The sequence below is a fragment of the Neomonachus schauinslandi genome, chromosome 3 (genome assembly GCF_002201575.2).
Source record: "Neomonachus schauinslandi chromosome 3, ASM220157v2, whole genome shotgun sequence".
NCBI classification, from domain to species: domain Eukaryota; kingdom Metazoa; phylum Chordata; class Mammalia; order Carnivora; family Phocidae; genus Neomonachus; species Neomonachus schauinslandi.
Genome location: NC_058405.1, coordinates 155,437,895 through 155,458,932, shown reverse-complemented (window position 1 = coordinate 155,458,932; position 21,038 = coordinate 155,437,895). Strand labels below are relative to the sequence as shown.

The 21,038-nt window shown below is 39.9% G+C and overlaps 1 protein-coding gene across 1 annotated transcript in view; it reads left to right on the top strand.

Annotated features, from left to right (window-relative positions):
* ANKRD44 (ankyrin repeat domain 44) overlaps positions 1-21,038 on the top strand; it is a 313,592-nt gene that overhangs the window by 195,913 nt on the left and 96,641 nt on the right. The window contains exons 10-13 of the mRNA XM_044913694.1: positions 7,527-7,641; positions 16,342-16,424; positions 17,521-17,638; positions 19,621-19,689. Coding sequence (XP_044769629.1) covers positions 7,527-7,641; positions 16,342-16,424; positions 17,521-17,638; positions 19,621-19,689 — 385 coding nt within the window. The remainder of the gene's footprint in view (positions 1-7,526; positions 7,642-16,341; positions 16,425-17,520; positions 17,639-19,620; positions 19,690-21,038) is intronic.

The following is a 21,038-nucleotide window of genomic DNA, read 5'->3' as shown; positions in this document are numbered from 1 at the left end:
ACATTTTCTAGCAGCAAATCTGAATTATTTTTAAGCTTTAGAATTCACCATAGTTTTCTAAGTTAAAACTCTTTAAGCTACTTGGGCAAAGGTAGGAAAAACGAGGTGAGTCAGAGGAAAAGCAGTTAAGTGCATGATATAAAAGATGATAAAGTCACAGGCTTGATAGAGACCTTGGAAAGTCACATAATCTAGTAATTTTCCAGGCTCACAACAAAGGTATACTTGAACCACTGGGTTGTCTCTGTAGCCAAAGTACTAGGGAGTATCACTTCATATTATGGTTCCTAATGCTATTATGGGTCATGGCCAGCATCTGTGAGGGGATTGACCTTGACCACACGACTACTGCTTTCTTAGCAAATCTTAGAGACAATTAAAAAAAAAAATAACAGGTTTAGTCCAGATTTTATGCTGACATTACAAGTTCAGCAATTCCTAAACTATCTTTAGTTGACCCACATTTGTACTTCTCAAAATTCTGGCATTAGTCAATTTCTTGGACCTGTCTTTTTCTCATCTATAAGAATTTTGGATGAATTGTTAGTGATACTATGTTACATCCTCGGCACTCAAGTCATAAAACCAAAAAGTTACTTGACATGTGGATGGAAGATCAGCCAGGGCAATTATGCTTAGGAAGCAAAATATCTGCAGCAAAGCAAAGGAAATTTATAAGCATTTCAGTGTAACTATAGGGGACAATAAATCTTGACAAGTTTCCAGTGAGCAAAGGAAGGTAAGATGAAAATGAACTGCACAACAACCATTAATTCTAATTTGAAATATGTGGAATGTCTTTGACATTCACTTTATTGAAGGGGACACTTTAATTATTTTGTTTTGCTTGAAGTAAACAAAGGGAGATGGGGAGTGACCCTAGAGTCTCTCCTTCTCACACTTTTCTCATCCCATGTATTTCTCAACTGCTTTTTTTTTTTCCAGAAAGTGTCCACTGGCTGAAAAATAAATAAAACTAGGGAAATATTTGGTATCCATTTTTAAAAATATAGTGTGAATGTAATCAGTGGGCCTTATCTCTGATCAGAGAAAGAGCAAGTTTTCTCCTTGTAAGCACTGCCTTCCCACAGGTCCGTCCCTGTGGCCAGACCATCCTGGCCATCTCCTTTGAATCAAGGCCATGACCCATCTCCCCATGTAATGCTAGTGTGCTGACAACAGTCTGGAGATGCTGCTGGCTGCTTTGACCTCTCCAAAAGCCATGCCTGTGGACCGGAAAGACTCCCATGCCCTCTCTGGACATCGCTATAGACTTACAAGTTGGGATGAGATCTGAAAGAGAACCCATCTCTTGTCCTCAGTGATCAAGGAGCTTGTTTCAGAGCATTCTTGGCTGACCTGGCATCTTGCTTGTGGCTCAGGTGGGGTCCAGGGGCCCAAAATGATGAGCTATAGTGGCTATAATATATAGCCCATTATATATAATGATAAAGCTAACACTGATTGAGTGTTCACCCTGTGCCAGGCATTTGGGTAAGCACTCCACATAAACCCATGAGAAAGAGGTGCTATTGTCATCTCCATTTCAAAGATGGGGAAACTGAGGCAGGGAGGTTGTCACTTCCATCAGGATACATGGCAGGTATGTTGAGGAACAGGGATTGAAACACAGCTAGTCTAACATCAGAGACTGAAATTTCAACCACTACCCTTACAAATGCATTCTCTGGATGAACAATGGCATGTTAAAAAAAATTTTTTTTCAAAAGATTTATTTATTGGTCAGAGAGAGAGAGAGAGAGAGCGCACAAGCAGGGGGAGTGGCAGGGAGAGGGAGAAGCAGGCTCTCCGCTGAGCAGGGAGCTCGATGCAGGGCTCGATCCCAGGACCCTGGGATCATGACCTGAGCCGAAGGCAGGCGCTTAACCGACTGAGCCACCCAGGCGCCCCTAAAAAATGTTTTTTAACTTGAATTTTATTTACTTTGAGTCACTTATATCTAGACTAGAGTCACCCCTGTAGAAGGATGATTTGGCATTCTCTTCTCTCAGCTGACAATTCTTTGCATTCATTACGTGTGAGAACTGTGAGTTCTTCCATTTGACATTTCAAAAAATGCCCTTAGGGAGAAGAATAGGAAGCTCCTTTCTTTCCTCCTGTTTGTTGGCTTCCTTCTGGGAAAAATCCAGAGGCTCACATCCCCAGACCTGGTGTCTGTCCTCCAGAGTGGGTCACTGCACAACAGGACTCTGAACGCTGGTCCCACGTGGGGACATCAGTTGGCTCCCTAAACCAACAGAGCATGCTACTGAGGAACATTCTTTGTGTTTATTTGTTTTGTGAAATCACCCTGGTGTTTGGACTTTGTATGATATTTCTCTGCTTCCCTGACTGTTCTCTATTCAGGGTTATTCTTTATAATAACTTTTTCCAAAATCATTCAGCATTGGTAAGACAATTGCCAAAAAAGAACAAAAAAAGAAAGAAACAAAAAACCAAACACACACACACACACACACACACCTCTTTTATTTTTGTAGATAGTGAGCAAAGACTGCCTCTGCTGTTCAGTCACGTTGTTTGTTGTCTGAAGCTGGGTTGTCGCAGCCAGAGAGGGAAAGAACTGAATGAAGAAACAACGTGATGGCAGAAGGCATTTGATCCAGCCATTTGCACTAGGCCACTGCCTCAGATGCTGTCCAGCAGGTTACAAGAGTTCATAAATGATGTTTTCTTCACAGAAGCTTTAAAAATAGAGTTTGAAAAGGAAGAGTCCAGTGATAGGTTAGGATGATTCATTGTGAGATTTTTGACCTTTTGGCTCACGAATCTTCCGAGGCAATTTAATAAGATGACCATTTTTGTTTGTGCAGGAAAAACTAACTTCAGATGAATGCTTAGATAATGCTGCATAAATTACCCCTTCTGACATGCTTTGCATACTTCTAAACTCATAAATGTTAATTTCCCTCATTAATTGTCAATAATCAATTAGTATCATTTGACTTGCAAGCTTCAAATGAGTAGTAAAGATATTTAATTTGCATGCCAAGCAAATCTTAAAGATTTTCAAGTGAAAATGGAAAGGTTTGGGGAATAACTATAAATAGAAATTCATTCATCTAGACGTTCTACTTTTTTTAAAAAAAGATTTTATTTATTTATTTGACAGAGATATATAGAGAGAGCACAAGTAGGCAGAGCGGCAGGCAGAGGGAGAGGGAGAAGCAGGCTGTCCGCTGAGCAGGAAGCCTGACACGGGGCTCGATCCCAGGACTCTGGGATCATGACCTGAGCCGAAGGCAGCCGCTTAACCGACTGAGCCACCCAGGTGCCCTAGAGGTCCTACTTTAATATAAAACATATTTCTGAATAACAAATACAGTCTCTCTTTTATTTTTCCACTAGTTATGATGTTTTTCTGAAATATATTTTAAGTGACAACAAAAGCATTATGTTGAAGATAATTAAATATATTTTTACAGTTTTAAACTGACTTATGAGGGGCGCCTGGGTGACTCAGTCGGTTCAGCATCTGACTCTTGATTTCGGCTCAGGTCGTGATCTCAGGGTCGTGGGTTCAAGCCCCTGTTTCGGGGGAGCCCTGCATTAGGCTCTGCACTGGGCATGGAGCCTGCTTAAGATTCTCTCTCTCCCTCTCTCTCTCTGTCCCTCTCCCCATTTGCACGCTCTCCCTCTCTCTCTAAAAACAAACAAATAAATAAATAAAATGTTAAACTGACTTATGAAATAGTAGTAACAACAAGAAGAAACTTTATTAGCTCAGCCCCTTACCCTTTCCAACATTTTTCACTCTTTTCTTTCCCTACCCAATTTTTGGCATATTTGGGGCTGATAAACATAGAGGTTCTAACACTTCTTAAGAAGGTTTGGTGCCTCTTGACTGGGAAGGACATGGAGTGTTACAGTGTTTGTCCAGGGCAGAGGTTTCCTTGGAGTCTGGGAATCTGCCTCCCACATCTCCCAGGATCAGTCCTGGGGATGGACCATTTAGGCCAACCACTGTGGGCAGTTCGTAGACAGATACATGGACCCTGGATTATTCTGCAGTATCCATGGAGACAGTATTGCAAATAGTTTACGTGTGTCAGTTTCTTTATTGTCAGGATGTGGGGAAGCCTTTCTAATCTCAATGCAAAATCTAAATATAATAATAGAAAAGGTATGAATTCCAAAAATAGGTTTTTTTCAGACTACAAGAACAAAGAAAAATGAAGATGTAGGGGGGAAATATTTGTAATATGTATTACTGATAAACGGTGAATCTCCTAAATATTTTTTTTTTTTTTTTTTTTTTTTTAAAAAGTTTTTTTTTTTTTATCTGAGAGAGAGAGAATGAGAGAGAGCACATGAGAGGGGGGAGGGTCAGAGGGAGAAGCAGACTCCCTGCCGAGCAGAGAGCCCGATGCGGGACTCGATCCAGGGACTCCAGGATCATGACCTGAGCCGAAGGCAGTCGCTTAACCAACTGAGCCACCCAGGCGCCCTCTCCTAAATATTTTAAGAGCCCTTGAAAATCAAGGAATAAAAGACCACACACACACACACACACACACACACACACACACACACAGAAAAGTGGTCTTGAACAAATAGTGCATGGAAAAAGATAAACAAGTAGTCCTTCAGTATATTAAAAGATGCTCAATTTCCTTAATATGAGAAATGCAAATGAAAACTATACTGAAATATTACTCTCACCTATCACATGGCAGGTATTCAAAGGCTTGACTAGGCTGTGAGGAAAACACACTCTTATACATTGCTCATGTGAGCAGCAAAATGGCACAGGACCTACAGGAGGAAATGTGGCAAAATTGAACAAAACCACATACTCATTTCTTTGACCTAGAAATCCCCTTTCTAGGAATTTACCCTGAAGATACACCCAACAAATAGGAAACAATATATGCATGAGGTTATTCACTGCAGCATTCCTGATGATAGCAAAATGATATTTACTACCTAAATGCTTATCCATACCAGACTGGTGTACTTAACTAGTATCTCCATGCAATGGAAAGCAGTAAAGTTGTACAAAAATGAAGACCTCCAAGAAGTGATTTTTAGGAGTGAATTCCAGGATATATTGTTAAATAAAAAAAGAAAAAGAAAGCAGGGTAGTTTGTGTGTTTATTTTTAAAAGATTATTTATTTATTTGTCAGAGAGAGAGAGAGCGAGCACGCACAAGCAGGGAGAGTGGCAGGCAGACGGAGGGGGAGAAGCAGGCTTCCCATTGAGCAGGGAGCCTGATGGGGGACTCGATCCCAAGATCCTGGCATCACGACCTGAGCTGAAGGCAGACGCTGAACCGACTGAGCCACCTCAGGCATCCCACTGTGTGTTTATTTTTACAAAGAGAAACACAGAAAGCATATACCAAAACTAATAAAAATGATTACTGTAGAATGTAATTGAGAATGAAGTAGAAGGGATGGAAATGAGAGTGAGCCTTAAAAATATATATATAATTTTGACTTCTGAGACATGTGAATTTTTTACATATTAATAAAATAAAGCCAAAAGCTGGTAAAAAATTTGAAAACAAACAGAATCAAATGAATCTCAACTATGTATCCAGTTAATAATACAAGCATACAGAATAAAGAATTCAGGTAACTTTTGAACAAAGTACTCCCTATTTATGCTAAAATCCTTGCTGGAAAATTTGTTGGGAAATAGGATATTTGCACAGCCTCAAAGTACCACCCACAAGTTGTTTGTTAATTACAAAAGGGAAAAGACATTTGCAATGGCAAGTGCTGGTGGGCATCACCTTAACTAAATAATCAAGCCCCTTTTCTTATTGTGGTAAAATATATATACATAAAAAGTTACTGTTTTAACTGTATTTAAGTGTACAGTGGCACTAAGTACACTCTCATTTTGTGTAAACAACACCACTGGTCAATTCTAGAACTTTTTCATCTTCCGAAACTGAAACTGTATGTGTTGCAAGTTATCAAAATTGGCATCATCCGGTGGACTAACCTGACCTTATGTGTATGTTGTGGAGAGGCAGTGGGAAGTGCAAATCAGCTCTGCGGTAGTCTTGCCAAATGTTCTGAATCGAATAGAGAAAGTAATCAGACAACTCTAGAATGCAGGACATTCCACCCCACTCCTGGCTTGACCTCCAAAGATATCAATGACATGAGACATGGATGGATGGATGGATAGATAGATAGATAGAGAAAAGGCACAAGGATTATTTTACATTAAAGGAAACTGAAGGGACATGACAAACCAAATGGTAGCAGAATCTTTTGTTGGGTCCTGGATTTAAAAAACTAACAGCCATGGTGCATATTTTGGGGATAATTGGAGAAATTGGAATATGTTGTATATTACATAAAATTATGATATCAACATTAAATTTCTTTTTTTAAAAGATTTTATTTATTTATTTGACAGAGAGAGAGACACAGCAAGAGAGGGAACACAAGCAGGGGGACTGGGAGAGGGAGAAGCAGGCTTCCCGCCGAGCGGGGAGCCTGATGGGGGCTCGATCCCAGGACCCTGGGATCATCACCTGAGCTGAAGGCAGACGCTTAACGACTGAGCCACCCAGGCGCCCCTAAATTTCTTGAGTATACTAATAGAATTGTAGTTATGTGGGAGAATGTCTTTGTTCTTAGGGGTAAAATGTCATGATGTCTAACTTATTTTTAAATGGTTAAATAGACCAGGGCACCTGCGTGGTTCATTCGGTTAAGCGTCTGCCTTTAGCCTAGGTCATGATCCCAGGGTCCTGGGATCGAGTCTTGCATTGGGCTCCTTGCTCAGCAGGAAGCCTGCTTCTCCCTCTGCCTGCAGCTCCCCCTGCTTGTGCTCTCTCACTCTCTCTCTGACAAATAAATAAAAAAAAATCTTTTTAAAAGTGGTTAAATAGACCAACTGTATTTATATATATATTTATGAAAAGGGGAGAGAAAGAAAGAAATGTAGTAAAATAAAAAGTTGGGAAAAAGAAGTAAAATAAGACAAAATAAGATGAAAATACTATATAATTAAAAGGACTGTTGATTAATATGGTAGTTTTTATAAATATAGATATTTCCAGTTCATAGTTATATATTTACTCATTTTACTCATATTTTAAACCAAATAATCAAACCACATAAAGTATTTTCTTGAACTTTCTATTCTCTTTGGTTCTGATGCTTTAGTATAAAGTTTATGTAGGTCTTTAATCAAGCAGGTAAAATTAAAATTGGGTATATCTTCAGAATTGCATTTTATGGGGTTTGATAACTTTGTCCCTTCAGAGCAGGAATTTAGTTGTGAGATTTTAGATCCTTAAATAAGACAATATGGAAAGACTTCTCAAAAGCATTTCTAACAGACTTCGCTCTATGCAGACTTACTACTACTACTTCAGATGGTGCCCTGTCCCCTGGAAAGGCATTCTTGTACTTGGATCAGAGATGTACAGAGAGGGGGAAGAAGTCAACATTCGGACAACATGAGAGACTGGCATAGAATGTAGTATCTGAATCCGCCGGAATCCTTATGTTATCCTGTATTAAAACATCTCTTTCAGGCGGTGAAATTGACTGTGTGGATAAGGATGGCAACACTCCTCTCCATGTGGCTGCAAGATACGGTCATGAGCTTTTGATTAACACCTTAATAACCAGCGGAGCTGACACAGCCAAGTAGGTTACTGCAAAAATACGGTAGAATAATTGCCACATGTGGGAATACTGCCAAGGGGATCTGCCATGTAGTAGACAGTTTCCATTAATCTAGGTTAAGGTGGGTCTGTACCGTTATGCTAAATACAAATTAAATTTGCACTAAATTAAGTGACTTTTAATGACAGATGCAAGGAAGAACCAATTTTATTTTCAGCTATATTAGAAAGAGGACTATTCCAGTGGTTTTACTTAAGGAGACTTGAACTCTATTCCTAACTCTACTTTCTAATACTCTGTTCTTTCCAGTGTTTAGTATTGGTTAAGCAGGAAGAATAAGACATAATTGGGCAAATTCAGAATTTATTCAGGGTGCTTGCTCAGTTTTGATGATAGAATTAGGCGGTACCGCTGAGTAAATCTGCTACATAGGGAAGGGGGACTGACTTCATTTTACACTTCAATTCCACAAGAATATAAGCATTTGAACAAGTCGGTCATAGTGCTGGGTGCTATGGGAAATTTCAGAAATAAGTCACCTGGTCGGTACCTTTAAGGAGCTAATAATTTTGTTAGAGGCCCAAGGCCCTCTTAAGACAAAGAACCATGGAAGACAGTATATACTAAAATATAAAATAAATATATAAATATCTGTATAAATATAAATAAAATCCTAAATGAGGCAGGACTTAAGTGGCAAAGCATTCAGGGTAGACAGTATATGCCATTGAGTGTAGACAGGTAGGAGAGAGCTCAAAGGTGGCCAGAGTTTCCAGAAAAGCCTTCAAGCAGAAGGTGAGTTTTGGGCAGGCTTTGAAGGATGACAATTACTTGAGTAGAGCAGGGGTGGCAGACGTCCTGAGCAGGGAGGAAAGCAGGAACAAGAGTTGAAAGAGTACAATTCCAGGATGCTCTGCCCTGGGTAGTATCATGGGTGGTTGGGAGCTCAGGCTTTCATGGGCGCTACATGGGCTCCAATCCAAGCTACCTTGCCTGTGAGCTCAAGCAAGCTACCTTGCTTGAGCCTGTTGCTAAAGCTCTCTGTGCTTCGGTTTCCTCATTTCAAAAATGGGAGTAATAGCAGTACTTGCCCATAGGCGTGTTATGAGGATTAAAGGATTTAATTACTAGTAAAGCTCTCTGATATAGGTAAAGATCGATGTATGAGTTCTATAAATTATTGCCTAGCATTATTAAACAAGATAATCCATGTTAAAAGCTCGTTGAAGAATGCCTACCACAGAGGACGCTATCAACAACTATTGTTTTATTACTTAATAATATGTAGTAGAACCAAATTCAAGAGAGCCGTAAATAACTGAATAAAGAGTGTAGCTTTGATCACAGAGACTGTGGGTAATAAAAACTAAGTTTTCAGGAGAACAATATAAGAGCACTGTAGCATTAGGAATTCTATTTTATTTGCCAAGGTTGTGCAACAGAATTGAAAATCTTGCTTGAGAATAAGCCAAAATTTAAATGGTCCATGGAAGGCACTGGTGGGTTCCAGCAACCTCCTAGGGCCCCAGTCTAGTGGTGGGAACAAGATCCAGAGCAGACGATTCAAGTATTGTGAGGTTTGTACCACACTGTGGGAACATTCAGGGAGACACTGACTCTGTGGGTTTCACAAAAGAGGTGACATTTCAGCAAAAAGAAGGATGGGTAGGAGTTTGTCCAGTAAACAAAACTGTGTGAGGTAAAAAAGATAGAGGGAAAGCAAGGAAGGACATTCCAGGAAGAGAGAACAGTATTTACAAGGGCACAAACATGTGAATGTGTTGAAAGCAGATTGCCAAGCCTGGATCATCTGATGTGTGTGGAGAAATGGAAAGAAATGAGGTGGGAAGGCAGGAAGAGCCACATCATGAAGGACATTGCATGTCCCGCTAAGGAGTTGAATTCTGTTCTGAGGCATTTGGAAGCTGTTAAAGAATTATAAGTGGATGTAGGGAACGTTGTGTCTCATGATCCCATTTGTGGGTGAGAAAGATCACTCTGACAATAGCCCACACGTGAGGGGGGTGGTCCAGACCAGGGACATGTGGTGGCCTCTTGCAAATATCCAGGAAGGAGAAGATGAGGACTTGGACTCAGGACCAGGCTGGGGGTGGAAAGAGAGGGTCACGCTGACAAACAGTAAGAGCAGTGGGCTGTCTCCTTTCAGAAGAAAGGAATCCACTTACAGTCAAAGAACCTTTTTGACTGGGCTATTGCAAGTTAAAAGAAGCATCTCAGTCTTGTGGAAAGAGCACCGTCCTAAGATTCAGGGAGCTCTTATTGAATTCTGAGTTCCCCACCAGATCATGGCTACTCAAAGCCAGAGATCATAAATGCTCCGCGTTCATTAAGCAGGAGTCAAATATCTAGGCACATCCACTTCACCGGTGATATGCTAATATTTTCAGTGGTAGTTTTCTTTCAACTCAGGGCCACTTGGGGAGTTTTAACCAAACATCCACGAATTTCTTTCGTTTTTTTTTTTTTTTTTTTTTTAAGATTTTATTTACTTATTTGACAGAGAGATAGAGAGAGCAGCAGGCAGAGGGAGAGGGAGAAGCAGGCTCTCCGCTGAGCAGGAAGCCTGACGCGGGGCTCAATCCCAGGACTCTGGGATCATGACCTGAGCCTAAGGCAGCCGCCCAACGGACTAAGCCACCCAGGCGCCCCAAACAACCACGAATTTCTCATTTTCTTTCAGATTTGGATCCACTTGAGCGAGAAATGGGGCCCACTACTTACTTAAAATTTCCCTAAACACATTTGCTCAGTAAGCACAAGGTTCATTTCTTTGTAATTATTTTGCCTTCAGTTTAAGCGAGCACACATGTGGCAAAAGTTCCTTAGAGATGGCATTGTTGTTCAAGTAGCCTTTCCTTCCACTGCCTGTGCTGTGTCCTGGGGATGCCGCGAGGCAAACATTGTCCCAGCCTCAAGGAGCCACATCTGGTTATGTCACAGCGTATCTGGGGATAAGAATGCTCCCTGCAGTAAACAGTGGTTCATTAGGCCGCACTCACGCACGCACGTGTGTGTGTGTGTGTGTGTGTGTGTGTGTGTGTGTGTAGTACATGGGGAGGGAAATCACCTGAGGGGAAATGTCAAGATGGGGGAAGGAAAGTTGGAGAAGATTAACTTTGCTAAGAGCCCTCAGAAAATCACTGTTCTCTGGGTTTCTTGTAGATCCATGTGGAGTAGCTTATTAAAGAGGAGAAAAGTAGGACTTTTCCCTCTATTAATAAGTAAACAAATAGCATTTATGAAAATAACCCATCCTCATTCATTAACAATATGACCAAATATATTTTAAAAGATCTCTGTATGACAAGTGTTATGGTCATTACTTTCTTATGAATTTGTTTGAATCTTATTCTCGGGCCCGATGAAATGTTTTTGATATTCTTCTTCCTTCTCTGGGCTTTAAGTCAGAGCACTTTCTGCAGCTTCTCAGTGCTCATGCAACTTCATGTAGTGCCAAAGCCCTCTGGTTTTTCTTCTTTAACTTTTTTTAGGTTTGAGACACTTGTCTCTGGGATTTTAATTTGTCTTCTACCTTACTGATTCTGCCTCAACTGCAGCAAAATTAGGGGTATTATAGTTATACAGGTAACTAGTTCTGCCATCTGTTCATTCACTAAATGTTTGCTGAAGGTCTGTGACGTCTCACCCGCTGCGTCAGCTTCTGGGGGCAGCGTTAGTTTCTGGGGGCTGTGTCAGCTTCTGGGGTTGTAGGAGTCCCTGCCCTCAAGGAATTTATAATTCACTGGGGGCAAGAATTAAACAAGCAGTTATAATCATGCATGCAAAGTGTGATGCAAGAATCACTGGGTACCACTGGATACAGAACGTATGTTGGACATAGCAGGGCTGGGGCGGGGGGGCTTCTGGGAAGAGCAGTGCTTAATGGAGACTGCAGGGTTAATAGCAATTAGTTAGGTCGTGGTACTGAGAGACTTGCAGATCCCAGGTATAGACTTAAATTATTTTTATTAGAGTGTTACTTGAATATGTATAAATGTGAAACTCGATAGAGACTCCTTAGGGTTTGCCTCTATCAGTAAGTCAAAAAAAAAAAAAAAAATTACGGCATACATGCAAACAGCAGTCAGTGTTCCCAGGTTAACAGTAGCAGCATACATTTATGAGTGCTTACCTGTGCTAGGCACTAACTCTCAGGAATTATATTTAATTGTCACAGCGACCCCGTGGGTGAGTGACACGATGATCGCCATCTTATAAGTGAAGTAAGTGAGGCACAGAGAGGTTCACTTACTTGCCTGAGGTCACAGAGCTTCTGAGGGGGTGGAAATGAGACTCCATCCTCAGCCATCTGGATCTGGAGGCGAGGCTCCTCAGCGAGAGGCTTGCTGCCTCTCTATGTAGTGGATGGTGCGATAGTGCACCATTTGCCAAAACTAAATCACCATTTTCGTGGGGTTATTGTCCTGGTGGCCGAGCTGCTGTCTTGTTAGAGGTCAGTACATGCTGCAGGACTAGAAGTTTTGCAGTGGCTTCGACACAATAGAGAGCAGTGGGCTCATCACAGAGCACAAACACCAACTATTGCCGAATTCGGTGCATCTAGAAGGCTAAGCATACTGCATTGTCACTGGCCCTTCCCAGCTTCAGGCATCATTTGTCTGTTACATCCACCTTTTTTGTGTTCTTATTGGCCCCTGCCAATTTACAAGTAGTTCCGCATGACACCAGTGTGATCCCAAGAACAGACACGGGCGCTGACATACGGCAGAAGTCTGTCATGAGAAGGTGGTTGTTGAGATGAGCCAAAATATGCTTTTATACCACTTGCTTTAGGTTATCATCAAAAGGAAAAGTCAGTTTAGAAATTCCCACAGAGAACTCTTGAAAGCCCGAAGGTATTTCCAGTGGCCCCCAGAGATGCACTAACTAGTTTGAGAAAGGCTATGAGAAGCTGGGCAGAAAAATGAGTTTCTTGTACCAAACAAAGCCTGGGGCAGGATAGAGCCTTGGCTTCTCCAGGAGGAAGGGGCAGAAGTCCACTGAGTCTAGAATACTGGTTGATTAAGCAACAGCTAGATCCAGAAGTGGCTTGTAAGCCACATTAGAGTGTTTGGTCTTGACTCAAAAGAAACCACTGAAAGTGTCAGTAGGTTGCAAACAGCAAGGACCAGCCTCATTGTTGTCAGTTATACCCAAATGCCTCTAACTTAGGGGTGTGTGATACTCAGAATGACATAGATAAAATTAATAGGAAACTGATCTTTTGATTTGGGTTGATCAGTCAAGTAAGAATCATAAAATCATTTGATGATCAAAAATCATCAAATGTTTTCATCTCACCTGCTCAGTGGACAAAACTAAACCAATCCACCTTCCCTAGGAGACTTGTGAGATAAGTACTATAAAGAATTTTGAAATGTAGAAAGATAGGCATGCTAACAGATCACAGTTTATTCTTGGCTTTTTAAGAATCACAAAGCTGATTTTAAGGAATCACAGCCTGATTACAACTTCAAAACTTACAGACCGCTGATTATGCAACTAAGCTAATAATAATTTCAAGGGCAGTACTAATACTAACTTGTATGGTAAAGGCTTATCATGGTCCAGACCTTCTGTTAGCACCTGGGTGCGTTATTAATTAGTTCTTACAATTGCTCTGTAAGATGACACTGTTTTGATCTTTATTTTCTGGATGAGGGAACCATTACATACTTGCCAAAGATCAAATAGCCAGCAAGTGTCAAAATTAGGACTCAAACCCAAGATTTCTGACCCCATCACCTTAACTCAGTGTTTTTTTAGCATACAGCCTCAGAGAAGGCTCTAGAAAGCATTGGAGATCCCATTGGAGGTGGGAAGGAACAGCCCTCTCTGATGCCAAGGGGAAAGCTTAAAAAAACTGATTTTCTAATAGTGCACAAGCCCTTTCCTTACCTCTGATAGCTGTCTACAATTTATTCTGACCTCATTTATTCTGAAATAACTGGGTAGGAGATGCCAGCTAACAGCTAAATAAGAAATAGCTAATACAAATGTGTCCCATTAATTTTATGACTGGTCAAATGTAGCATTTTAGCTGGAATTGGTCTCCTCTTTCCTGTAATTTATGCATTGTTAAGTTTAGTGTTATCTGACGTCTTTATTTCTTGATCTTCTTTGATGTATAAAATAAGATAAAATAAGAGTGATGCTTCTTATTTGCCTAAGACAGCCAAACCCTAATTTTCCTGCTAAAGGTTTTATGACTCTTCCTTTATAAGCAGTCTTACTTTATAATAATAGAGGAGTAATTTTATTTTGAAATACATGAATCATTTCTGAAGTGATCCAGAGATTCTGAATTTGACTTTTATTTTCTTTCCAATCTCAGCCTGATATTTAGTTTTCCTGTTTGAACCATAGTATCATATTCAAGTTCAAATGCCAGTGGTACTTGAGTCTAAATTAGTATGTTTTCAAACCTACATTGAGGTAGTGATTTTTTATTAACTATTGAATAAAATATATATATCAAACAGAATTTTGCTGGACCTTTTAGAATAGTTTTACCCCCTTCTCAAGTTTATAAGTAACAGAAACAGAAGAGAGAATTAGCTAATGTAGAGTATGATGAATTACTTGAATATAATGATGTTAAGTGGCAAAGTTGATTAGAAATATTAATAATGAAGTTTATGGAATATGTTACAATGCTGTTGCTGTTATACTATCACTTACACTTTTTATGTTTTTCCTAATTGATTTCTTATAGAATTTGATGCTATTTTCTCTAATTCATTTGCTTGTATTATTGTATATAAAGATATGTATTTTTGTATCTTTATAAAATATATTATTATATTGTGTATATATACATATATGCATGTATATGTATCTACATGTAATAGTTATATAATACATAACATTTTAATATATTTTACATGTTATGTATTTGTACACATATATATTTTTATTAAAGTTATATTTAAAGAATGGGGAAGACTCAAAGAAATCTTGGGAAATCCAACCCAATTCCAGGCACATTCTTTCAGGAACTTAAAACCATCCTAGAAAATACTGTTTTTCTCTTGCAAATGTCCAGAGATACTAATATAATCACATTTTTGCCTTACTTGCCCTAAAGAAATAAAGTGGTTAGGTACAGTCTCATTGGCTTAAAATTCCACTTAGTAAGGTGCTTTTAAAACATGTTATACATTTAAAAAAATCACAGCATCAAGAGGACAATATAAATATAGCAGCACAGATAGAAAATCTTCTCTCCCATCCCCCAATGCCCGCTTCCTTTCCGTGAACATCAAGGTTGTCAGTGGTGCAATTGCTTTTCAGAATTTTTTTTGTAAATGATGAGAGAGGCAATTACAAGCAGTTCTCCTCTGCATGACACTGCCCGGAAGACAAGCAAATTGCATCTCTTGATGGATGCCAGCTATTATATACAGTGGGTTGGAAATCTCCATATAGGGAAAGGAAAACGAACAGAGGGGAGACTGAACAAAAACACCAATACACAGAAGTTTTCATGGAAAGAGAGAGGTGGTTAATTGTTGGCCAACTCAGATTTGGCAGAACGCTGAATACCATGAAACAGCTGTGAATATGTATATACTTTCACACATTCACACACATCATAATAACTTTTGAGATAGCAAATAAAAGTCATGTATCTGAAACCTAACCAACTCAAACCATATGTGTTTCTTAATGAGTTATAGAGTCTGAAAACGGGCAACTTTGTGCCAGGGAAGAAACTTGGGTCATTAATGCTGCAGGTGTAAATACACGTACTTACTTGTTATGCAAAGGATTTGCAGAAATTGAAATAACGTTATTTGATTATGATGAGATGTTCTGAGAAATGAGCACTAACATTATAAATTCTTATAAGAACACTGGAACCTCTCGATGATGCTGTTTGTTAGGAACGACAGTTCAGCACACGGCTTCGGGTCCTTGTGTGAGGAGAGGCAATGGGCAAGAGGAAGATTTTATTTTAAAGGAAAAAGCACGGCTGTCAGAAGGGACACTGCCTGTCCCTTAAGGGATCATCCTGGGGACTGTGTTATGATGGGGTATCAGTCTAAAAAGTCCTTTTCTAGACTCTTTCTGTAATACTGTTAGGGAAAGTATGCTAGATTTATGAAACGTATGCAAGATAATGTGTGTTGCTCCAGCACATTTTCGTGACTGGTGTCCTGAGGTGGGTTAATAGGCAGTATAAAAGTCTGTTAGGAAGATGAAGTTGTACCCGCAAAAGGTAAACATTGGTTTTTATTCGCATGCAACTTTTTTTTTCAATAATACAGTCATTATTAACTCTTAGCAAAGTACTTGGCACATAATAGGTCAATAGTATTTCTTTATCAATTCAAGGAATCGAACAGGTCACTGAATAAAACAGGTTGCTGACATAAAACTACTCAGTTGAAAGAAAAAAAGGTAAATTAATCTTAAATGTAGAGCCACCCTTTATAGGAAACATTACCTTAAAAAGATACATTCCTATTGTTAGGGGTTTTTAATTCTGGTCTAGGTTTAGGATTTTATTATGTTAAGGTGGAAAATGATTGCATAATTATTTCCTGAGTGGAGGAATTACAAAATTGTTTCAGGCAAGGGTCCTGAAGCTAGGTGTTGTGGATTTAATTTTCATCAGAAAACTTCCAGAAACGTTGTTGTCCTTCTGCATGTATCTTGAGATCTGTTACTGTGAGCCACTGTTTTTTTCCTCCTCAGGTGTGGAATCCATAGCATGTTCCCCCTACATTTAGCTGCCCTAAATGCTCACTCTGACTGCTGCAGAAAGCTCTTATCATCGGGTAAGTAACCCCATTACCACAGATGAGGCTTAATGTGTCCTGTAAGTGAGCCACATGGCTCTAGGTGTCTGGTCAGAGTAAGTGGCTGCCCGTGCTTCCTGTCATTCATTACCTGATCTGGGGACAGCTCCCAGCAGTCCTTGGTGTTGTTGCTGTTTGAGTGTCAGTATTCCTGCCCCAAGATGAGAGTCTTGTCTGTTTTTCAAGTTAAAGCTTGGATGAGCCAGAGTGAGAGACAGGCAGGGGGGTGGCCATAGCTTACTGGAAGTTTGTCGGAATCAGGGAAAATATCTTTGAGGCTTAAAAGGGTGGATTTAACAGTTAATATTTTCAACAAAGGAAAAAAGGCCAAAGCCCCCACATTTTGACAGTAGAAATGTCACATTACCTTCCTCCTCTGTGGGCTCTGATAAATCCCTATAGTGTGATCCCCTCCAACTAGGTTTAATTTTTATTTTTTAAATGTGGGTCTGTTTGGAACCAAGAAATTCTTCCTGGTTTGGAGCTTTGCTAATCTTTCTTATCACTGCTTCTGCCAACCTCCATGTATTAAGAAGTTCCTGGCTTTCAAAGGTGATAGAGGTCTGCAAGGCAAAGATTGTTTATGAATTAATTCAACAGACATCCCAGAGGCATTTTTTTTTTTCCTTTTAAGTGCTTTACCTGTGGTTGATTCTGCCTTCACCGCTTTTGGCATGTTTAAAAATAATCCCTGCATGAAAGCATGTTTCCCGAATCTTAAACCAGCTGAAAGCTAATAATACACATAAGAAAGTATCTACTCCAGCATGTTAAGATTACTCCTTTGCTGTCCATGTTTTCTCCATGTGTTCTGTCTGCCTGTCTATTGCCCTACTTATCTCAAATTGGTTTCATAAATTTCTATCCTGGGATTGAAATATGGGGCTGTTGTTCACCCAGGGCTGAATGTGAAAATAAATTCTTCTAGACTTCATGGTTCTTCTATAAAATTGCCAAGCTTGAGCAGTTACCATTCGTTTCCATGACAACCTCTTTCTGACTACAATTGCTTGCGTTCTGGTTTTTCTACTAACTGATTTTTCTGTCTCTGCAATGTTTCTTGTGGTTTAACTAGGACAAAAGTATAGCATAGTATCCTTGTTTAGTAATGAGCACGTGCTGTCTGCAGGCTTTGAAATAGACACCCCAGATAAATTTGGAAGAACGTGCCTTCATGCTGCTGCTGCAGGAGGGTGAGTAGTTTGCAATTTCAGTTCTTGTTTCATGACTTAACTCCTAATTTCTCTTACTTGGCTTAAGTTGTCTGTGAATCAAAAGCAATTTCCTTAGTAAGATGGGTAAGAATCATTTCTGCCAATACCAAATAACACTTTTGCATTTCCATATTAATTGTATGTTTGTTCTTCCTAAGAAAAATTTTTAGCCCATCTCATAGAGAAAATAGTTTTCTTTGTTTTCTCTTCTCTCTTTCCCTTTTTTTTTAATTGTAGGTCTTCAGCCTATAGAATATGTATCTACTTGATATGCACTCTACCAAAAGAAAATAATTTGAGATTTGTTCCTAAGTTTTTCCTTTTTTGTCGCTGGTAGGTGGAGGATGATCAAGGGAATCCAAGATTGAGTTAGTTCATGTTTATTTACAGCTATTTTTGTCCTTATTTCAAAACCGATTTTTAAGTACGTAAATGGTTAAAGGGGACTGAAGGTCAAGAAAACCCAAGGCATAGGCAAGAAGCGATTTAATCCTTGCCTTTTTGTTTCAAGTTGTAAAGAGCATTTTTCATCAGGTAGTCTTTTTCATATCAGTGGTGAGAGTAAGGCTCCGATCAATATGTTGTTGATATATGACCCGACATTGACCAAACATGGCCTCTCTCGAATGACCTTGTTTGGGTAAGGTGTTAGTTCTTAATCAGTTTGCTAGTCCTCAGGGAACAGCAGTGCTTCTCCATTTGTCATCTGTACATTATCAAAGGCATTACCTTTTTATCAGAGGTGGGTTGACTGTGAAGCTTTAGGGCCCTTATTTGCATGGGTCCCTTCCGAAATCTTGTATTTAGTTTTATATTCATAATTGTATGTTATTTTTTAAATGAATCTCCTTCTCCCCAACCCCTCTCTCCAAATCAAATGAGCTTCATAAGTCATACAACTGGATCTGCCTCTGCCTTTGATCCTTTGGTTTTATTCAGTAAGAGACAGGTGCTTTTATATCAACTGGCGTGCGACACCAACACATAATGGTCTCAGAAAGTTCTTATATTTTATGACTGAAACAGCGGGTTCTCTGAGAAAGGTGGCTACAAAGAGTGGATGGGGATAGGGGGAGCCCTGCTCGGGTTCCTCATTAATGAGATCATTTTTCATATTTAAATGATAATAAAACAATAAATCCTAGACGACTACTCAGCACTCCAAGTTTAGAACAATAATGGGTGATTTTCTCTTTTTATGCTGACATTTAAAAAAAGTATCAGACCTTGGCAACACACCATTCTGGATTCATATCTGAAACTCCTATTACAATTAATATTTAGCGACATGCCTTTCAATAGGAAAATTCACTTCAGTGGGTCCTTTTTCTCTACTAAACATGATTTATTGCTTCTGCGAATGACAAAGAAGCTTTGGAAGATCACTATGCTCCATTACATCATTTTCGGCCTTTTATTTTTTGTACATTTATTTACCTGTATTACAAAGACAGGGAAATGCAGCTGTTTTATTTCCCATTATGGAGAGTCTGGGTTGAAAATGGTTATCACGGTGAATTCATTCTCCTGTGATAAAAGGTAATGCTTCTCCATTCTGGCTCATTGTTTAGAGGTGACATGAAATCATCATAGGTGTAAGGGGTTGTTTCCCAAACTCTTGATGGTTTTAGAGGAGAATCTTGGGATACACGATGAAACCATCACTAAAAGGTTTAACCATGTAATAATCATTAAATACCTTGGTCATGGAATTGAAAATGTTCCATCAAGCTCTTTGATGCATTGATTTATTAGCTTGGAAAAAGGAATTTCAGGAACCTCAGATCCTTGCAATACCGTATTCCTCTAAGATGTTCAGGTTGGTTTTGCGTTAGCAGAATTTAAAGCTGGAGCTATCATTTCATCTTGGCCTGCACTTTGCCAAAAACAGCTCTTTCTGAAGATAGCCCAGCAATTGACCTCTACCATCTTAATGATGTTTTTTTCCCCTGTCTTTCTAGTAATGTGGAATGTATAAAACTCTTGCAGAGCAGCGGAGCAGATTTCCATAAAAAGGACAAGTGTGGGAGGTATGTAAACAGGGAATTCTGCTTCAAGTGCCTCAGGAACAGGGGTGGGGAGCAGTCCATCTGGAAATCACGTTATAGTGAAATGGTAAACAGGGAAGCTAGCTGGGGAGATTCCATCCTCAGAAGGAAATCCCTTTTTGTAGCGAAACACCAACAAAGCAGGCACAAGCCCCAAGACAAGCATCTCCTCTCACGGCTTCTGTTAGAAGGGCCAGTTGTGTCTTGCCTTCTTCCGGTTTTGTTCCCATAGCATCTCTCTACCCCTCCCCTCCACGTGCACCCTGGCTCTTGGAGTTGCAACAGATTTCTTCTCTTACCAACCTACCTAGGCTAATGCCTACTCACCCTTCCAGATTTATATCAAATAACCCCTCCCACCCCCGCTGCACGGGTGCCCCTCCTCTCTGCTCCCCTGGGACCCTCCCTACTCCACAACTGGAGCACACATCACACTGTTCTAGTGGACCAGTAAAAAAGCCCATTCATTGACTGTAAAATATAAAAGAGTGGCCTTGAAACTTAATGAATAGTTCATGAGATAAAGTTATTTTATTTCTAGTATTCCATTTGATTATTATTCCCTAACTATTGGCTAGTTTCTGCAGTGACTTACTCTTGGCAAGGTGCATGTATTTCCTATGTTACCCACTTGGTTTTTCATAATAACTCTATGAGATAAATGGGGATGCTTCCTATCCTTTTTAATAGATGAAGAAATTGAGCTTGGAGAAACTAAATGAGTTATACCTGTAATAAATTTACGTGTACATGTAAAATTCCAGGAATTTTAGATCTAGACTAGATGTTAGGGGGCAGCTGCTCATGGGTCATTACTGAAGTAAGGACGAGGAAGCCCAGACCCAGAGAGGGGATGTGATTTGGTGCAGCTTACAGATCTGCCTGGACTAGAACCCAGGGCTTCTGATTCCTTGGATATTGTTCTTCCCTCTAGTCTGTATCCCTACCCCCAAGAGACTTGTAGTTCAATGGAGAAGATGAGACAATACCAAGAGCTAAAGTCAAGGCAATGTGGGATGAGAGCCCATGAGAGACCCAGACAGGAGCTGCACAATCTCAGACAAAAGGGAAAGAAACTTCTGGGACTTAAGGAGCTTTGGGGTTTTGATGGGTAGAAGTGGTTCAAGAGAGGACATTCCAGGGAAGAAAACAACATGGGGATAGGCAGGGGAGATGTGGACATGACTGGGGAGACCTCAGGTGATCCCATTTGGATGCAGTGATGGGTTCATATAGGGGGGATAGAGAAACTTCATGAAGGTAGTTTGGGCTCAGCTTAGAAAGGTCTTTGATTCCAGACTAAGGAATCAAGGCTTTTCTCAGTAGAGAGG